The 17,224-nt window shown below is 39.4% G+C and overlaps 1 protein-coding gene across 2 annotated transcripts; it reads right to left on the bottom strand.

The window, feature by feature from the left end:
- Positions 1-1,067: 1,067 nt before the first annotated feature.
- Positions 1,068-12,158, bottom strand: LOC125178796 (cytochrome P450 2L1-like). 2 transcript variants are annotated; one of them, XM_047883441.1, is made up of 11 exons: positions 12,038-12,158; positions 11,635-11,725; positions 11,004-11,137; positions 10,642-10,713; positions 10,153-10,299; positions 8,243-8,442; positions 7,480-7,600; positions 5,216-5,390; positions 3,576-3,693; positions 3,095-3,242; positions 1,068-2,358 (listed from the first exon to the last, which is right to left on the bottom strand). In XM_047883441.1, exons 1-11 carry the CDS (start codon positions 12,120-12,122, stop codon positions 2,174-2,176), a joined length of 1,476 nt encoding a protein of 491 aa, XP_047739397.1. In that variant the 5' UTR covers positions 12,123-12,158; the 3' UTR covers positions 1,068-2,173. The 2 variants fall into 2 exon arrangements, with proteins under 2 accessions (XP_047739397.1, XP_047739396.1); XM_047883440.1 differs by lacking the exons at positions 10,153-10,299; positions 10,642-10,713 and adding exons at positions 8,686-8,832; positions 9,178-9,249.
- Positions 12,159-17,224: the final 5,066 nt, after the last annotated feature.

Here is a 17,224-nt window from a genome sequence, read left to right as displayed (position 1 = left end):
TTACTAGGGTTGTCTGAACACATAATCTCTTCTGTACATTATCTAACTAGTAGGCATTTCTTCACATTTTTTTCCTTGTCTGACTACCATAATAAACCAGAGAACTTCGATTCCCCTTTTTATTTTCCTGCCTCTCAGTATCCGGTCTTTAACACGTCCATACAATCCTTAACTTCCATAAGGCTAAATGTTTCTGTTTGAGACTAAATGTTTCTGTTTCTTCAAACGGGAAAGAAAATTAAATTCCTACGATTTCAAAGATATCTAATAAAATTCATACGCGGTTTAAAAATCATAACTGCTATCAATAAAAGACCCGAAATAGCGTATTATATCACATGAACTAGATAAAGAACGGAGTCCCTCCCTTGACTCCAACTCTTACCAATTATCCCTCTCTCAAAACCCCCCTTTTATTGCACAGCCTTCATAGTACTCTGCTCGCCTAGTTGGCGCGGAGTCCTTGTGCAAGCGCTGCAACAGCCAACGGGAGTCCTTCAATAGCCGGACAGGATTGGTAATATTACAGGACAGGGGTTAGATATCCGGACAAAATCGAGTCCGGTTATGTACTCTGCAATTAGTTTGTACTTGAAAACAAGCCACGAAAATAAATGAACTACACTACCGGACATTCTAAAAAACGCTAACCTCGTTAGGTTAGGGTTAGAGTTAGGGTTAGGTGTGTATAAACCCTTTTTTGCGTTGCTTGACACCTTTCTACTAAGGTTAGGTCCAGCCAGGTCAGGTTATTTTTACTTTCTTTCACAATCATACATAGGTCATCACTCATTGGGTAAAAAATAATCATATTCCAGATAAGTGGAAGTATAAATATATATATATTAGCCATGGCACAGCGCTGTTTTAGGGATAGTTGGCCAGTTATTGTTTTACGGCTCCGTTCTTCGTAACGGCCAACGCGCTGCAGCATCGCCGGCTGCGGCTTAGAATTTCAACTGGGTGGCAGAACATATTAATTCACTGCTTTGTATTCAATAAATTTCGTCTGTAAATTAGTGCATCTGTCAAATAGATAGTTGGGGCCAAAAACGAAACACTGCGCATGAACGTTAATCAGTTTACTGAATTTAACTATTATTATTTTACTATTGTTATCATCTTCTTTGTTATCATTTTTATACATTTCTGTTGATAACTTCTTGTAATGATAAATAACGAAGGCTAGTTACATCGTATCAATTCATTTCTCTCCTGACGTGACCACGTATCTGTACTTCTTCAGCGATGTCAAGCGAAGTAGTTAATAAAAAAATGTAAATTATTGAGAATAGAATTTCCAATAGACAAAGAAGGTAATAGACTATGCAGCACTCCAAAGAAAGAATATGTTGCATTATCTACATTCGTTGAAGGCTACTTGCTAAATTTGCCACTGAAAATTATAGCAATGATGAATATTGCCTCTGATTTATTGCATAAAATGATGCAAAATAATGTATAATTACGTCTATTGAAGGTAGGTTGCAGTGTTTCCAGTATCTGAACAACGATGAAGCGAACAACAGCAGATCATATATAATTTAAACACTTAGCAGATATAACTAAGTAGTTCACAACGTCAATTATGGCCGCAATTAAAACAAAACCAATAAGAAATAAATGATTTACCAAAATAAAACTTCCAAATGTCGTATTTTGCGGTCATTTCAGCATAAATTTCATTACAATATGCTGCAAAGCTATATAAAATGCATCAAGAATAACTGAATGGAATTATTTCATGTTACTTGCGATCAATGACGACCATGAATATATTATACGTTGTTCATAACCTTTTTCATAAAATAATTCACTTGTGACCATTTCTTCATATTTCGTAGCGATTGAACGTTCAATGACAATGGTAAATTATTGTTAAACCTTCTCGTCAGGTAATCCTAGTACAAATGGAACCCACTACGCAAGAGGCGTGTCGAGACCATGATGTGCATATTTTTGAACAGTTCAACAATATGATGTGCACCTTTGTGACCTGTCACAAACATGATGTGGACATTAGAGCGCTCAGTGGGACTTACAACCCAAGTTTGAGTGCCTTTTCTGCTCAAACATGATTATGACTACATGACTGGTTCAGATAGAATTGATATTGTGTTCCTGATCAACGATAGGTGATGAACTAGACATTGTTAGCAGAAGAGAGTGTGTATCAGGTTCTGGGTCTATAGACAAGCTTGTTGTCTGGAGGCAAACGAAAATTTCCTGTGGTCTCGTATTTATCTCTGCTGATGTCGACGCCGTGCGGGGGGCGCACGTCGAAGTGCTGGACGATGGCGGCGGTGAAGAGGAACAACTCCATGCGGGCCAGCAGCTCCCCCACGCACTGACGCCGACCTGTTGGGATTTAAACTCTACAACATGTACTGCTTCTACAATTTAAGCATCGGACTGCGACACGGTCTAGGAGAAGAGTTCGGCGAAAAACGATTACGGCTACAACAACTACAGACCCAGCATATACATTAGCACAGCTAAGTAATAAATTGCACGGACTATATTTTATCGTCAGAGCGCGACGTTTGCAGGGCATCAACCACAAGTAATAAGCGACCTTGAGATGTGCGCAACGATCGACATGCACAACGTCAAGATGTGCGCGACGATCCCTTCACGTGGTTCGTGGAAGGGAGGCGTCCGAGAAGAAGATGGAGAGGCGCGATGAGACACTTCACTCCCGTGTTATTTAAAATAATGTTATAGGCCTTTATCAACCACATGTAGGATTTCAACAGACAAAAAAGCAACATTAGTTTTTAGTACCGTATAGAATAGAATAGAAGTGTCGGCACTGAAGAAATAGGCCCATGGCCTGTTGCCGATTCTTGTTCATAGAATATAATAGAAGTGTCGGCACTGAAGAAATAGGCCCATGGCCTGTTGCCGATTCTTGAATTTTTCGTGACTTGATTCACAAGGGAACCGGCCTTTGGAACCCGACAAAATACGACTGCTTCTTATTAACCTAATTGGCAGGCGAAATAATTTATTACGTTATTGTGCCAGTTATGGCATGGGCACTCTAATTAAAAGGAAATTCTTTCAACAGAGTTACTGCTCGTCAAATTCTCACCAGACCCGAAGGCAAAGAAGCCCTGCTTGGGGGCCGTGTACTTGGTGGCGCTGTCGTCCAGGAATCGTTCAGGGTAGAACTTGTGGGGGTCGTCCCAGTACCGCGGGTCGTGGTGGATGGAGTAGTTAGCCACTTGCACGGTAGTTCCCTGCGTTTAAGTGAAACCCATTAGGTGTCTAAGAACAGACGCGAGACTGATAATTTCTATCCCCTGAATTTTTCATGCCGCCCAAAGGTCCGAACAAGCCCATGTATAAATACTGAAATAAATTTTCAAATGTTGATGGTGAAGTAAAAGCGTCACTAAGGCCTAACTTCCTATGCTGTCGACTAATAACGAACGTATGTCAGATAGACGAAGTGCAAATTACGCAGATTTATTAAATGAAACTTTGACTAGCACATGGGGACAAAAAATTTCGGTTTCAGTGAATATTTATTATTAGTTCCGTGTTTATTTGAAGAATCGTTATCGGTTTACCTTGGCGACGAAGAAACCATTGATGATCGTATCACAATTGGTTGCCCTCGGAACGTTGAAGAACGCCATGGAGGAGTACCGTAAAACTTCAACAGTGAATGCCTCAACCAATGGCAAGCTAGGGGGATGATTTGAGATGTGATCAACAGTAGATTTTCTTGCTTTAAATCATCATATTTGCTTACTGAATAGGATTTGCTTAAATTTTATCCAGTAAAATAAATCAGTAAATAAGTAAAAATTAAATCAGTAAATAAGTAAATATTAAAACGTAAATTAAATCCAATTTGATCCAGTAAATTAAATCCAGTAAATTTGAACAATTTACTGGATTACTTTTGTAGCTTGTTAGAAAGAAAATCAACCGATCTTGGAGAAAAAATGCGTCTAATGAAGCATACTTGAATGCTTTTCAATTATTGTAGCTAATCATTTTTATTGCTTTGCTTTTTAATTATTGTAGCTGAATTTATATGGGATTTAACACATTGAGTGCTTCAAGACCCACCAGCGCTGACAGATGGCCTAAAAACGGCCAAGTCCGCTGAAAAAAATGCCTATAATTCAAAATATACTAGTAAATTTTTAGGTTCTGGTGTAAAATTAAATTTTCCTGTTCTCCTTACTTTTTTAAAATTTAATGGGGTAGTCCTGTAATCAGAAATTTTTGTCGACAGACGCGGGGACGCAGCCGTAGGCTACAAAATTTCCTCTTAAATAAGCCCTGGAGCCAACGCCTAGCTTCACCATGCATTAACTTTACTCAGCCTCAGAGCTAGAGGCAGCAGACTACGCTCGAACTCCGTAATCCAGATAAGCGACACACTGCAGAAAGATAATAGTGTCGTAGGTCTTCAGCCAATGCTTAAGCATGCTCGCTCACAAGCAGGCAGTTCCCCATCCGGCTGTACCTACTCCGGCCTAACCTCTTCTGGCCTAACCCATTCAAGCTTTCCCGGCCCACAACCTTCTTGCAGCCAATGACTAGCTCAACCAACACACTTGGGCTGCTTTTCTAACTTCCTGCAGCCAATGAGGTTAGGTTAAGTTCACTCAGATTGGTTTTAGGTGGAGAAATGTTGCAACTTGTATAGGTTAGGCCTGAATAGGTTATGCCGGAAGAGGTTTGGCCAGATGCAGGATGACCATGCTTACTTTTAACAAGCTTATTTTGTGGCTATGGACATCCGGCGCTATGGCTTTGAGCGCTTGACTTCATAGTTTGTTATGTCTCTAGCGCTCTTACCTACGGAAAGATATTTGAACGAAGTGTGAAGTTTGGCATAGCTGGCCTCCGGCATGCGTCCCGGCAGACGCAATTGAAAAAAAAATAAATCACGGAATTTCTCCGGAAAAAGACCTTGCAACTCATCGGTGGGTCATGCCGCACTCATCGTGCTAAGAAAAATTTTTAACTCCAGGAACAGCAAAACAGGAGTACTCAGGATTTGAATGCTAATATTTCAGAATTGAAGTGTCTCACTGTTATATTTCTTCGTTTTATGAGAAATGCTGTTTTAGTCTTTTTTAATTTTTGTCAGTACCTTTGTTCACAAGAACTAAACAAGATCTGCGCTTTTTTTGACTTAAAATTAAGGCAATTGTAACAATAAAATATTTCAACAGGTTCAATAAAATACCTCGGCTTATCGTCGAGCGACACCATGCGGTCCCTGGGCACGACGGCGTCTATTTGCTGCTGCATCCTCGTTGCGTACTCTGGATACCGGGCGAGCAGGTAGGCCACCCACTTCAGCATGTTGTTCACCGTGTCCGATCCCGCTATGAATAGGTCGCCGACGATTTGGTTCAAAGCTGAGGGAAGAATAATGTAGCTCGAGCAATTAGATCTATTGTGGATTATGTCGGCAATTACATTTATATAAATACTGAAAATGCAAGCTCGGTGGCCGAGTTTTCGAAAGCAGTAATTTATGAGGTTCGAAATCTGTAAGGTGGATGGTGATTAAGAACGGGCAACAGGCCAACAAGGTCAACAGACAAACATTCACCCGTCACTCCCCAATCACTACTCAAGAAATCCAGGAAATAAACACAAATTCAGAATAAAATCACAAAACAACAGCAACGGGCTTGGCTCAAGTTTCTGGATACACCATAAATCCAACACCACACAACTTTACAGAACAATCAGCAGCATACACAACTCGAACAGCAGCAAGAACACACCCACGCTGCAATCACCACTAACACAGATAATACTCCCACGAGACAAGCACAAGCAAACATACTAATTCAACACTATGCAAGCATTGGTAGGTTACCCAAATACAAAGAAGACAGACGCATCATCCGACGCAAACAACAATTTCCACTAAACCCAACAGCTACCCTAGCCACTGCAGACGACACTTAAAGCGTTATAAAAGAAATTAAAAACTTCCGCTGCTGGGCCAGACTACATTACAAACATACACATCAAACACCTTGGTCCACACGGTATCACGACACAAACATTGCCAACTTCTTCTACTCACATTCCAAAATACCATACTTCTGGAAAGTTGGCAAAATAATTACAATTCTCAAACCCAACAAACCACCCACTGAGGCCGCCTCATATACAGACCAATCACACTCCTCTGTACACCATCAAAAGTCATAGAGCGCCTCATTCTGAACACAGCCACTCCGCACATTGCACTTTCTCCAACACAACACGGATTCAGACCTCACCACTCGACCACAACACTACTCACAAACCTCTCACAAAGCATAAACGATGGCATCAACTCCCGAAAACCCGCACACAGAACACCACTCCTTACAATAGACATCAGTAAAGCCTTTGATGCCATCCCTCGCCTCCCTCTCACAAACAAAATTTACAATACCACACTACACAACAACAACAAACGCTGGCTAGCCAACTACCTATCAGGAAGACAAGCATACGTACACTACTCTGGCAAGTCATCACACACATCACTCATACCCAACGGAGTCTCGCAGGGCTCCGTCCTTTCACCCTCACTCTTCAATTTATACATGCACGACATACCCGAACCACCTCCAAACATCCATATTGCCTCCTTCGCAGACGACGTTACAATAACATCTACTCACCCAGCCGCAGACATATGTTCTCAACAAGAACAATCATATCTCAATACATTATCACAATTGCTAACACTGAACAGACTCAAGGTTGCTCCTAGTAAATCAATAAGCACATTAATGACCAGCTACACAAAGGAGCACCAATACAGACCAAACATCATTTCAAACAACACCCTGATCCCGAACCCACACGCAACAAAAATATTAGGGGTCACCTACAACACCTCCATGACTTTTGGCCCTCACACCAACAACATAGTGAACAACGCGAACATCAGACTCAACTCACTTTGGTCCCTAGGCGGTGCCAAATTTGGTAAAGACAAAGAAACACTAGCGCCAACAAACAAACAATTCACCAGAACAAATGCCAGCCCCGCCTGGGCGCCCGCACTATCCAACACCAACATAAAGAAACTCCAAACAGTACAAAACAAAGCATTCGGATTAATCACAGACTGCACACAGAGCACCCCGCATCGAACACCCTCATGCTGAAACAAGAATACTAACGATAAAAACGCACCTCGACATGAGAGGAACACAGTTCAAAGCCGCAGCCATAAACAACACAGAACACCCATGCCACTACTTGCGCGATCATCCACCTACACACAGACAAATAGTGCAAACCTCACAGAGGTTCTACACCAGCATACTAAACACAGTACCCGTGGTCCAAGGCAACACCAGCACAAAAAAAACATTTGCACACAATTATGGCTCAGAGAACGCTGGAGCTGGCCGGCTCCACCGGCCAGCTTCTTATTCAACTTATTCCTTCAACTCAGCATTCACATTGAACAGTGTCCATGTACATTACCTCCTCTCCTGAAGAGGGAGCTGTCATCGCCCTCGCTCTCCTTCATGTCTTTGATGTACTCGTCTATGAGGTCCCGGGGGTTGTCGGGGTCATAGTCCTCCAGGTGCTTGTCTACGACTCCCTAGCACCGATAGATAAAATCAATTTACAAATATTCTCTCTAAAATATTGTTGAAATTATTCCTTTCTTTAAGAAAATAAATACAGGAATTCTGAAGAAGAAAAATTCAGTGATTCATATGAACTAACTCAGTAAAAATTAAGATGTCGCTATTTTAGGGAGCCTGAGCAGTTGTCTGAGCAGACATGCGACAGCCAAGGCCAATGTTGAGCGGTATAGAAAAATGCGACAGATTTACATTTTTTTAAACTCTTTGTAATCCGTCTCACTCCTGAATATTAGGTAGAAGACAAGTTATCGTTTGTATTTTTTGAAAACTCCATGAATGGTTTTTCAATATGACACAGCATCTGTCGCGAAATAAACAACAGGGCGTTAAGTGTGAGTTTGGACTGAACCGTTAGTAGTTTAACGAAAAGTGAGGTACGGTGTGGGTGAGGCAGAGAATGCGAGGGTGGGGATGAAAATATAAAAGGGAATACGTCTCCAAAGTCAATGCCCATTATGAGAAGTGTCCTCAATTGTTTTCCAAAGTCTTAAATTTCTTCCATGTTGTACCAATAAGGAGTAAGGCATATATATAGGGAAAAAAACTCGCATGAAACGTTAATACATACATTGCCATAGACAAAATCTACTTACGCTTACAATGTTCTTCATTTCTTCCACGACCTTCCTAAAAATATCATCCCCAAAAATGGCATATTTTATGGAACTTGGCAATTTATTGAGAGCAGGAATAAACAATGGCAGACTAGACCAGCCTGACAAAGTTTTTCGAAGTTTCTCGGTCATGCGGTAAATGGTTTCAACTTCTTCGGAACGCAGGTCGTACCGAGTGCCTAAGAGAAAGAAATTAACTTAATTATTTCCCTTGCAATGATATTTTGTTGGAATACTTTACAGTTCAGTGCAGACTGAGCACCTGGCAAGAACCAGTACGTGTTATGCAAAAAATTTGATGACAAATATAAACTATATGAGATATGATGTTAGAACGAAAATTATTGATTACATATACTTACATGCATCAAGTTGTAACTTTGATAAAGATATCCTGATATTCAACAAAATACATTACTAACTGGCCACCATCTGCCAGATGATGTTGAGCGCCACAGTCCTGAAGCTGTCGGGGTAGTTGATGGCTTCACCGCCGTACTTCTTGAGGTCTTCTACCAGAGCCTTGGCTTCGATGTTGATGGCTACCTCCAGGTAGCATTTACCCATGCCTGAAGTAATTGCACCTCAATTTGTATAATTTGAATAATATAACCAAGGTTTGAGGTACAGAATTACCCCTAGATGAAAACAGTGGCTCTAATAAAATTAAGAATTCAATTCCGTGAACGATAGTTGATCATTAGCTGGAGATGAGCAATGAGGATTTCATATCTCCAAGAATCTTGCAACTGGTTTTGAATCAACGTTGAACAAAACACCATAAAATATTTCAGAAATACTTGGTAAAGAAACGAATGAAATCAGCGAGTAATTTTCAATTTTGTTGCTAGCATCAAAAAGTTTTTTAATTAGAAATTTCCTGCATATTGATAATTATTTGACACAAATCTCACCGAGGTTGCGGAGGTTGCGCAACACAAAGCGGCGGTCGTGCTGCCAGTGTACGCCGTTGCTGCCAACCACGCCTGGCAGAGATAAGAATATCAGCGGCTAAGCAATGTTAAAAGTGAATGTTTCCGAGATTATTATTCCAATGGAGTTGGTGAATATCTTCTATTCAAGCTACACTCTAATTAGGAAGTAGTGGAAATTTTTAAAAGTGAGTTAAAAGATTAAATTATTCGAAGTTTTTGGCAATGCCACGAATAATATCAAATAGAGATTTATGGTTTCAATTTCGAATATAAAAACATATGGCCCCAAAAATCATTGTACCATTCTGAATTACATATTTATTTCGGTCAATATAAACTTTAACCTCCAATTTTTTGATCATCTATGCTGATGACAGATATAAAGTCTGGGCGATTAGAGAACTCCATTTTTGCCAAGGTCTCCCTGGCTGTGTTGTAGTCGAACAGGAACACCGACCGCGTCGGGCCAGTCCGATACCTGCGTTATTAGGGCACAACTAGTATAAAGAAAATAAATATACGGTATCAATAATTTATTATTTTTAAAAGTAACCTAATTTCTATTCATCATGGTATCAACGTTTTTTGTTTACAGCCAAAAATACGTTTTTTGTCGCATTAAAATTGTTCAATTCAAATCATGCATATTACATGAGTTATTGTCAATAATAACTTTTTAATTTTTGTTATCCTATTCCCAACAGATTTCTACTTCATTCTTATGTCTATAAATTTATTTAGAGATCGTGATCGATCACCGTGATCACCGTAGCATGACTCACGTCACCGTAGCATGACTCACGATCACCGTAGCATGACTCACGATCACCGTAGCATGTCTCACGATCACAGTAGCATGACTCACGATCACCGTAGCATGACTCACGTCACCGTAGCATGTCTCACGATCACCGTAGCATGACTCACGATCACCGTAGCATGACTCACGATTACTGGCCACCATCTGCCAGATGATGTTGAGCGCCACAGTCCTGAAGCTGTCGGGGTAGTTGATGGCTTCACCGCCGTACTTCTTGAGGTCTTCCACCAGCGCCTTGGCTTCGATGTTGATGGCTTCCTCCAGGTAACTCTTGCCCATACCTGAAGTTGTTGCTCCTCAATTTTTTATAATTGGAGGAATATTACCAAGGTATGAGGTACAGAATTGCCCCAAGATGTAAGAAGTGGCCTTAGTAAAGTTAGTAACTTGATTCCGTGAACGATAGTTGATCATTCTGAGGAATGAGGATACTATATCTCCAAGAATCTTTCAACCTGTTTAAAATCAACGTTGAACCAAATTTATCTTAGAATTTTTTAGAAAACATGATAAAAAACCGAATGAAATCAGCGAATAATTTTTAATTTTGTTACTATATTATCAAACGGTATTTTGATTGTTTTTTTTTCTGAATATTGATAATGATTTGACACAAATCTCACCGAGGTTGCGTAGGTTGCGCAGCACAAAGCGACGGTCGTGCTGCCAGTGTACGCCGTTGCTGCCAACCACCCCTGGCAGAGAGGATAAGAATATCAGCGGCAAAGCAAAATTAAAAGTGCGTGTTTCCGTGATTATCATTCCAACGAAATTGGTGAGTATCTTATATTCGAGTTACAATCTGATTCGAAGCTAGGTGGAAATTTTTGTAAGCGAGGTAAAAAATTAAACTATTTGAATTTTATATGACTATGCCACGAATCATTTCAAATAGAAATTTATGGTTGTAATATCGAATATAAACACAAAAAATCATCGTACCAATTTGAATTACATATTTAGATCGGTCAATTTAAACATTAACCTCCAACTTTTTTATCATCCATGCTGACGACCGAAAAAAATTTGGGGCGATTTGAGAACTCCATTTTTGCCAAGGCCTCCCTGGCTGTGTTGTAGTCGAACAGGAACACCGACCGCGTCGGGCCCGTGCGATACCTGCGGTATTGGGGCACATTTAATGGAAAGAATATAAATATACAGTATCAATAATTGATTATTTTCAAAAGTAACCTACTTTTTATTTAGCATGGGAATGAACATTTCTTGGTAATACATAAAATACGTTATTTAACGTGCTAAAATTGCTCAGTTCAAATTATGCATATCATATGATTATTTTTAATGGTAACTTTTTAGTTTACGATGTCCTATTCCCAACAGATTTATACTTGATATTTTTCATTACTTCTACGAGTCAGCAACTTGATTCGATGAAAATTTTTCGCAGTGACCGTGAAAACATTGCTAGCGGCCATACTACCATAACTCATGGCCATACTGATGGGATGTGATAGGAATAGGAATTCACGAACATTACAAACATAAATGGAGGGCATGATTTGAGGGAGATTTGAATTAAGGGCGTGACTGAGATCGGGGCGGAGTCGTACTGTAACTCATGACCACATAAGAGGCTCCTAATTCGCACTAACGACATAATATCTCCGTATTTTTTGCGTAGATGTTCGCCCACTTCTGCGCTGGGGATCGGAAGTCGTCCGAAAAAAGGGATTTCCACGGGACCTGCAATGTGATTTGTTAAGATAAGTTGATGCAGGATTGTTAAGAGTTTCAGTGAGAATCGATCCTCCATCTATGTCGTATCATAATGTCTGATCGGTAAGAAAACACAATTTTTTAAGTAACCTTATTGAGAAAACACAATTGTGTTGTCTTTATATCATGAAATATCATATTTTCTTTATATATTCTTTAATAAATATTAATTGATTAATGTAAAAAGTTTGACAGATTATTCGTTTAAAAAGTTTTTTCTCAAATATAATTAATTTATCTTCATTTACTTCACAGTTCGCGAGTTTAAATAGCACTCACCAGGCGGGCAGTTGCGGGGGCGCCTGTCCCTCAGCACCGCGTACACCAACACCAACACAAACAACAACACAATCTCCACTAACATCTTTCGCTGTGGGCGTTGAATTATGCGGGTTGAAATCTGGATTAGTTTAATGATAACGATAATATATTCGTATATGTTGCAGTGTTAAGGAAATTTGGCTGAATTTTCTTAATATTCTATATGTTAGATTTCTCAAAAATTTAATGTTGTTTACAACTTGAGAAATAGGCCTTGCGTTTAAGGACGAAAATAATGAGCTAAAATTTTCGTGATCCCTTTATTTGCATCTCCGAAAATGCAGGCATTTTATTCAAGCCATGGTAATATCGCTAGTCAATTATTGACCTCTGCAAGCAGTTCAACCGGGATCTTTTCAACCGGGATTCAAATCCAGTCTAGGAGCTTTTCTTGAAACACCCAATTTCCTCCGTTAAAAAAATAGTCTGAATACAAATTTGAATCTCTAAGAATCAAAAAATGATCTTAACTTGACAAAATTCAATTCCTAAAGAGGAAAATTTATTGACAATGCAAAATATAATTAATTAATTAAATGTTATAATTAAAAACATATATAATAACATTTTTCCCTTGAAGAACTTGAATTTATCTTTCACTAAAACAAAAAACATCATAACCGATCAAAAAGAAAGTCCCTATTGACTTAGTGAGTAATTAGCGCAGTTCTCCCCACGCGCCCTTGAATCAAACTGAGCAACGCAGACACCCACCACACTCGGTGAGTGCAGGAAGCACACTGAGCGGAGGCAGTCAGGCAACCGCCATAGACAAGATGCCCATACTTGGCCTCCAGGACATATTCGGACACTAAAATATAAATACAGAAAATAATTAAAGTTTTTATAACTGCTATAGCAGGTATAAAAAGTTCCATGTACACTTTGGATAATTAATTAACCTTAGATCTACGTGACCGAACTAATTAGATTGAAATTTTATTGAGAACATTGGAGACTCCTACAAAATCAGGTTAATTATCTTATGTATGTGTTCGCTCATGTGAAAAATATTCAGCGTTATAAATAAAACAAGCATTGGTGTAAGTTGTCTTCAATTTCAATACATTGTTGTTAAACTCGGAAGAGGAGGCCATCGATCTATAAAATTGTGGCCTCCTCGCCTTCGTTGAGTGAGTGAAGTCGCGGCACGAATCACACGCTGTCATGGTGGTCGTAGTCATACAACGCAGCACAACGCAGCACAACGCAGCACAGCGCAGCACAACGCAGCCCAACGCAGCACAACGCAGCACAACGCAGCACAACAACGCAGCAATGCTGCGCTGTGCTGCGTTGTGCTGCGCTATAGTCCTTGTCTCTTCTGCCGTCAAGATACTGCAGAATTTTCGTAAACAAGAAAAAGCTACATAGAAAATTCAACTGTGACATTGTTTCGAAACCCGTTGAAAGCGAGCATTATTAAATTTTTGGTCTGGTTTCAAATAAAAATGTTTGAATGCACTGATTTTGTATCGACATGCACCATTTGCATTTCACTTTAAACGTACGATGTTTGGCGTCTCCCTAATTGTTATAACTCTTCTCTTTAACTTCACTTCTTATCTGCTATAAAGCTTATAATTAATATTTAACACACTTTATTCTTCTCGTCCAATCGATCTGAAATATTACATACTTGCGTAAAGTTGGAGATAATGCATGATTCAATTGAAAGAATGAATAATTTTAAAAGTTGAAAATTTTTATATAATAAAAAAGTTATAAAAAACATCGTTTTGATATTTGAAAGTAAGATGAGAAATTAATTGCACATGTATAACATCGAAGACACTGGCCCCTTCAGAAGTGCTACAAAGTGGATGAACGAGTCCTCCAATCAATTATCCATGATGATGTCAAGAGCACAACGGATAACGAAAATATAAAACTTCTGATCTACTACAAAAATGAGAAAATTAAAAACCTTGTAATGAATAATAATCCTTGTAAAAAAACTGGTCTGCTTCAAGAAACTAATGTGTTTTATTAATTCTCATGTAATAAAGAAGGTTGTAGACTTCTTCCAAACATGAACTACATTGGACTTACAAGTACGACCTTGAGCCGACGACTCACATGCCACCTACAATCTGGAGGACCTAAGAACCACATGCGGGAGGCTCACAATGAGATCATCACCCGAGCGACATTGGAAGCCTGCACCAGCATAGTTATGCGGTGCCCTGACCCATCGAGATTGACGATAGCTGAGGCCCTCATTATCAAGAGCGAGTCTTCAGCTATCAACCTCCAAACTACTGGATTCGTCCGGACGCTGAAATTATTTTCAGAGTAATTTTAGGTTTAAACATTTTGTTGTATCCACATTATTTTATTTTATTGTATCCACTATACCATTCATATGTACTTCTGTCATTTCCAAATTGAATTTCAAGTGTTGTAAAACCTTCACCAGCTTGATAATGAAAATTGTATTTTCGAAACGTCGCTATCTATTAAAATGTCATTCGGAAACCTGCTTTTCGATCTCCCGGCTCCAGCTAGAAATTTGGTTCGACTCATTGAAAAGACGAACAAGAAGATTGTAAATAAAAAGCATGCTCTGGTCTTCAATCAAACTTGCATAATATGTTGGAATATAGATATCTTGGATTCGATGTAGAATTCGTCGAGTTAATGTTCTCTGAATCTGTAAAGAATAGGACAAATTGAAAATCATTTTTTCATTATTTTTTTGCAGATTACGTTGTTTAGGTTGCTACCCAAGATTTCAATAAAGTTTCACAGAAACGCCTTTGGATTAACCAACGGCGGAAATCCCTGTAGCCAGGGAACTGATGCCGTGACAAATCTAATCGTCGCACGGGCAAAAGCTGTGTGATCGCCGTGCGGCATCGCGCAGTCATGGAGCCGGGACGACGCCATGACTCATCAGAAGAAACGATACGGTCACAACCATCAACCGCAGTTAAACCGACAAGAAACCTACGGCCAGACCAACACGAGGCATCTACATCAGCGAGACACGACGGTTATGAAGAAATAGCGCCCGCGGGGATCGACGCGCGGCTACAGCTGCAGTACGGCCACTTGGAATACGGCCTACCAACGCGCGGTTACAGCTGCAGTACGGTCGTTGCACCTACGGCTGCAAAGTGTGTATTATACGGTCGATCGCAACAGTCGTCTGCTCAACGAAACTGCAAAGGATCAACGTTTTCTGGTATATATAGACAATTTAGTGATGTTAACTGCGATAGGTTTTAAATTTTGATTTGTTCGGACTATCTTTTTTTTCATGTACTAGAGATTTTTTGTTAACGTAGGATGTGAACTTAAATTTCCTAATTTAATATGAAATGTATCAGTGTTTCATTAAAACCCTCTCTTTGTACGATATTTTGGCCGTAACCTATTCATGCAAGAACTTCTTTATTATACGTGCCTATCAAACCACTCGGCGTCAACCGAACAAAACGAGAAGTTATGAATATTTGGAACCTGAACATAACGTAAAATTGGAAGAGTAATCACTCCGATTGTCCAACTTTAAAATATATGATACGATATAAACAAATTATTATTATTATTTTAATCAGAGAACTTTTTTGCCAACGAATAATGTGTGCAGTTAATTAAGAATTCAGGCGGCAATCGTGGGCGTTCTGAGTGGAATATTTTGAGTGAGTGCAGAACTCGTGAACACCTTTGTATTATTTGTGATTGGAAACAAAATTAATTAGCATCTGTGCTGAACAGTCATCGCAAACAACATGAAAGTAAACAGTTACGTGGACGTACGCATCTATAATGACTGTAAACAACTACAGTATTCATGATGTACATCAGGATGTACACATTCAGAGATAAAACAAAATGTCCGTGGATTTTTAGAGCTATCGTGATTTTCCACATTCGCTCTCGACGAGATAACGTAAGACCCTCGAGTTCGAGTAGACGTTCGCAGTCGCTCATCTTTAAACGCTTACATTTACAGCTCTCGATAATTCGATGTTGCTCATTTACATTTATACGTTGTAGCTCTTTACATTTAAGGTTTTGCTCTGCACATTTACAGCTCTCGATAATTCGTTGTTGTAAGGTTTGCCTGTCACATGCAAAATGTTGCCTCGAATGCATAGTCTTTGTTCATAAGTAAGCTCGCGTGACAGCGTCATAGTAGATGTAATCATATACATCTCCGATATAGTCTCAGAAAAATGAATGGGTAGCGTTGTCCAAGTAATGACACATCTTCTTACCCATAGCACAAGCAAGGATGGGGCGTAACACTGATGAACATTTTTCCGGGCCACTAAGGAAAAGTGAAAGTGAATTACTATTTGGACAAAGTCCCACCCATTTATCTGGGTGCAGTTGTCTGGTGGAGGTTGTGTTGTCTTAGGGCAGACAAGTCCGGCCATCTTAGCTCAGTGTCGCTGAAACACTAAGCTATAATTCTGATTATAATAATATTACAGATGCAAGACTTAAGTGGATGTTGAATGCTTAAATCTGTTCGTGAATTAATTACACTTATTTTATTTGGGTCTTTATTATCATTCAACTTGCCTAGAATTTGTTTCAATAATTTCATAAATATGGACGTAAAGTTATCAAATTTACCAATTGTGCATCTAAATCTTGAACATATTCAAGAAACTTTAGTCCGTCCCTAAATCCTTGCGATTACAGTATGGCCGCTTTAATAGAGTAAAGAGTTTATAACTGCAAGAAACCAACCTAATTATTTTATCAAAGAAAGTCAATACAGCTATCAATACAGTAAATCGAAAATAATTTTCGCCATCCTTAAATCGTTATAAATACTACTCGTTTGATAGAAGTGCTGTATGTGAGAAAGTGTGCCATTATTTGGACAATATTACCAATTTACTTTTCAGAATGTTTGTGGATGATGGATACAATTATGACTTTGTTACTCGAGCTGAACAAAGACTCAATGCATTCAAGGCTACACTCACCATTTGACCGCAAATGGAAGCGCTAGTAGACGATTTATCGATAACTGACACTGTACGCGGTACAGATGAACGACTGCAAACGTCCACGAGAACTGAACGATCGTACGTTAACTCATCGGCAGCGAGTGTGGAAAAGAACGATAGCTCGAGATATTCACGAAGATTTTATACTTGTTTGGAATCTGTAAACCTCCGT

The sequence above is a fragment of the Hyalella azteca genome, unplaced genomic scaffold (genome assembly GCF_000764305.2).
Source record: "Hyalella azteca isolate HAZT.00-mixed unplaced genomic scaffold, Hazt_2.0.2 contig12874, whole genome shotgun sequence".
NCBI classification, from domain to species: Eukaryota; Metazoa; Arthropoda; class Malacostraca; order Amphipoda; family Hyalellidae; genus Hyalella; species Hyalella azteca.
The sequence above is the reverse complement of the archived record's forward strand: the minus strand, read 5'-3'. Positions and strand labels throughout refer to the sequence as shown.

What these genes read in the sequence shown, in the direction of transcription:
- LOC125178796 (XM_047883441.1), bottom strand. Translation starts at nt 12,122, where the DNA reads ATGTTAGTGGAGATTGTGTTGTTGTTTGTGTTGGTGTTGGTGTACGCG. An exon ending in TCGCTCGACGATAAGCCGAG is followed by an intron (nt 3,694 to 5,215) that starts GTATTTTATTGA and finishes TCATCCCCCTAG; the next exon opens with CTTGCCATTGGTTGAGGCAT. An exon ending in ATGGTTTCTTCGTCGCCAAG is followed by an intron (nt 3,243 to 3,575) that starts GTAAACCGATAA and finishes ACTTAAACGCAG; the next exon opens with GGAACTACCGTGCAAGTGGC.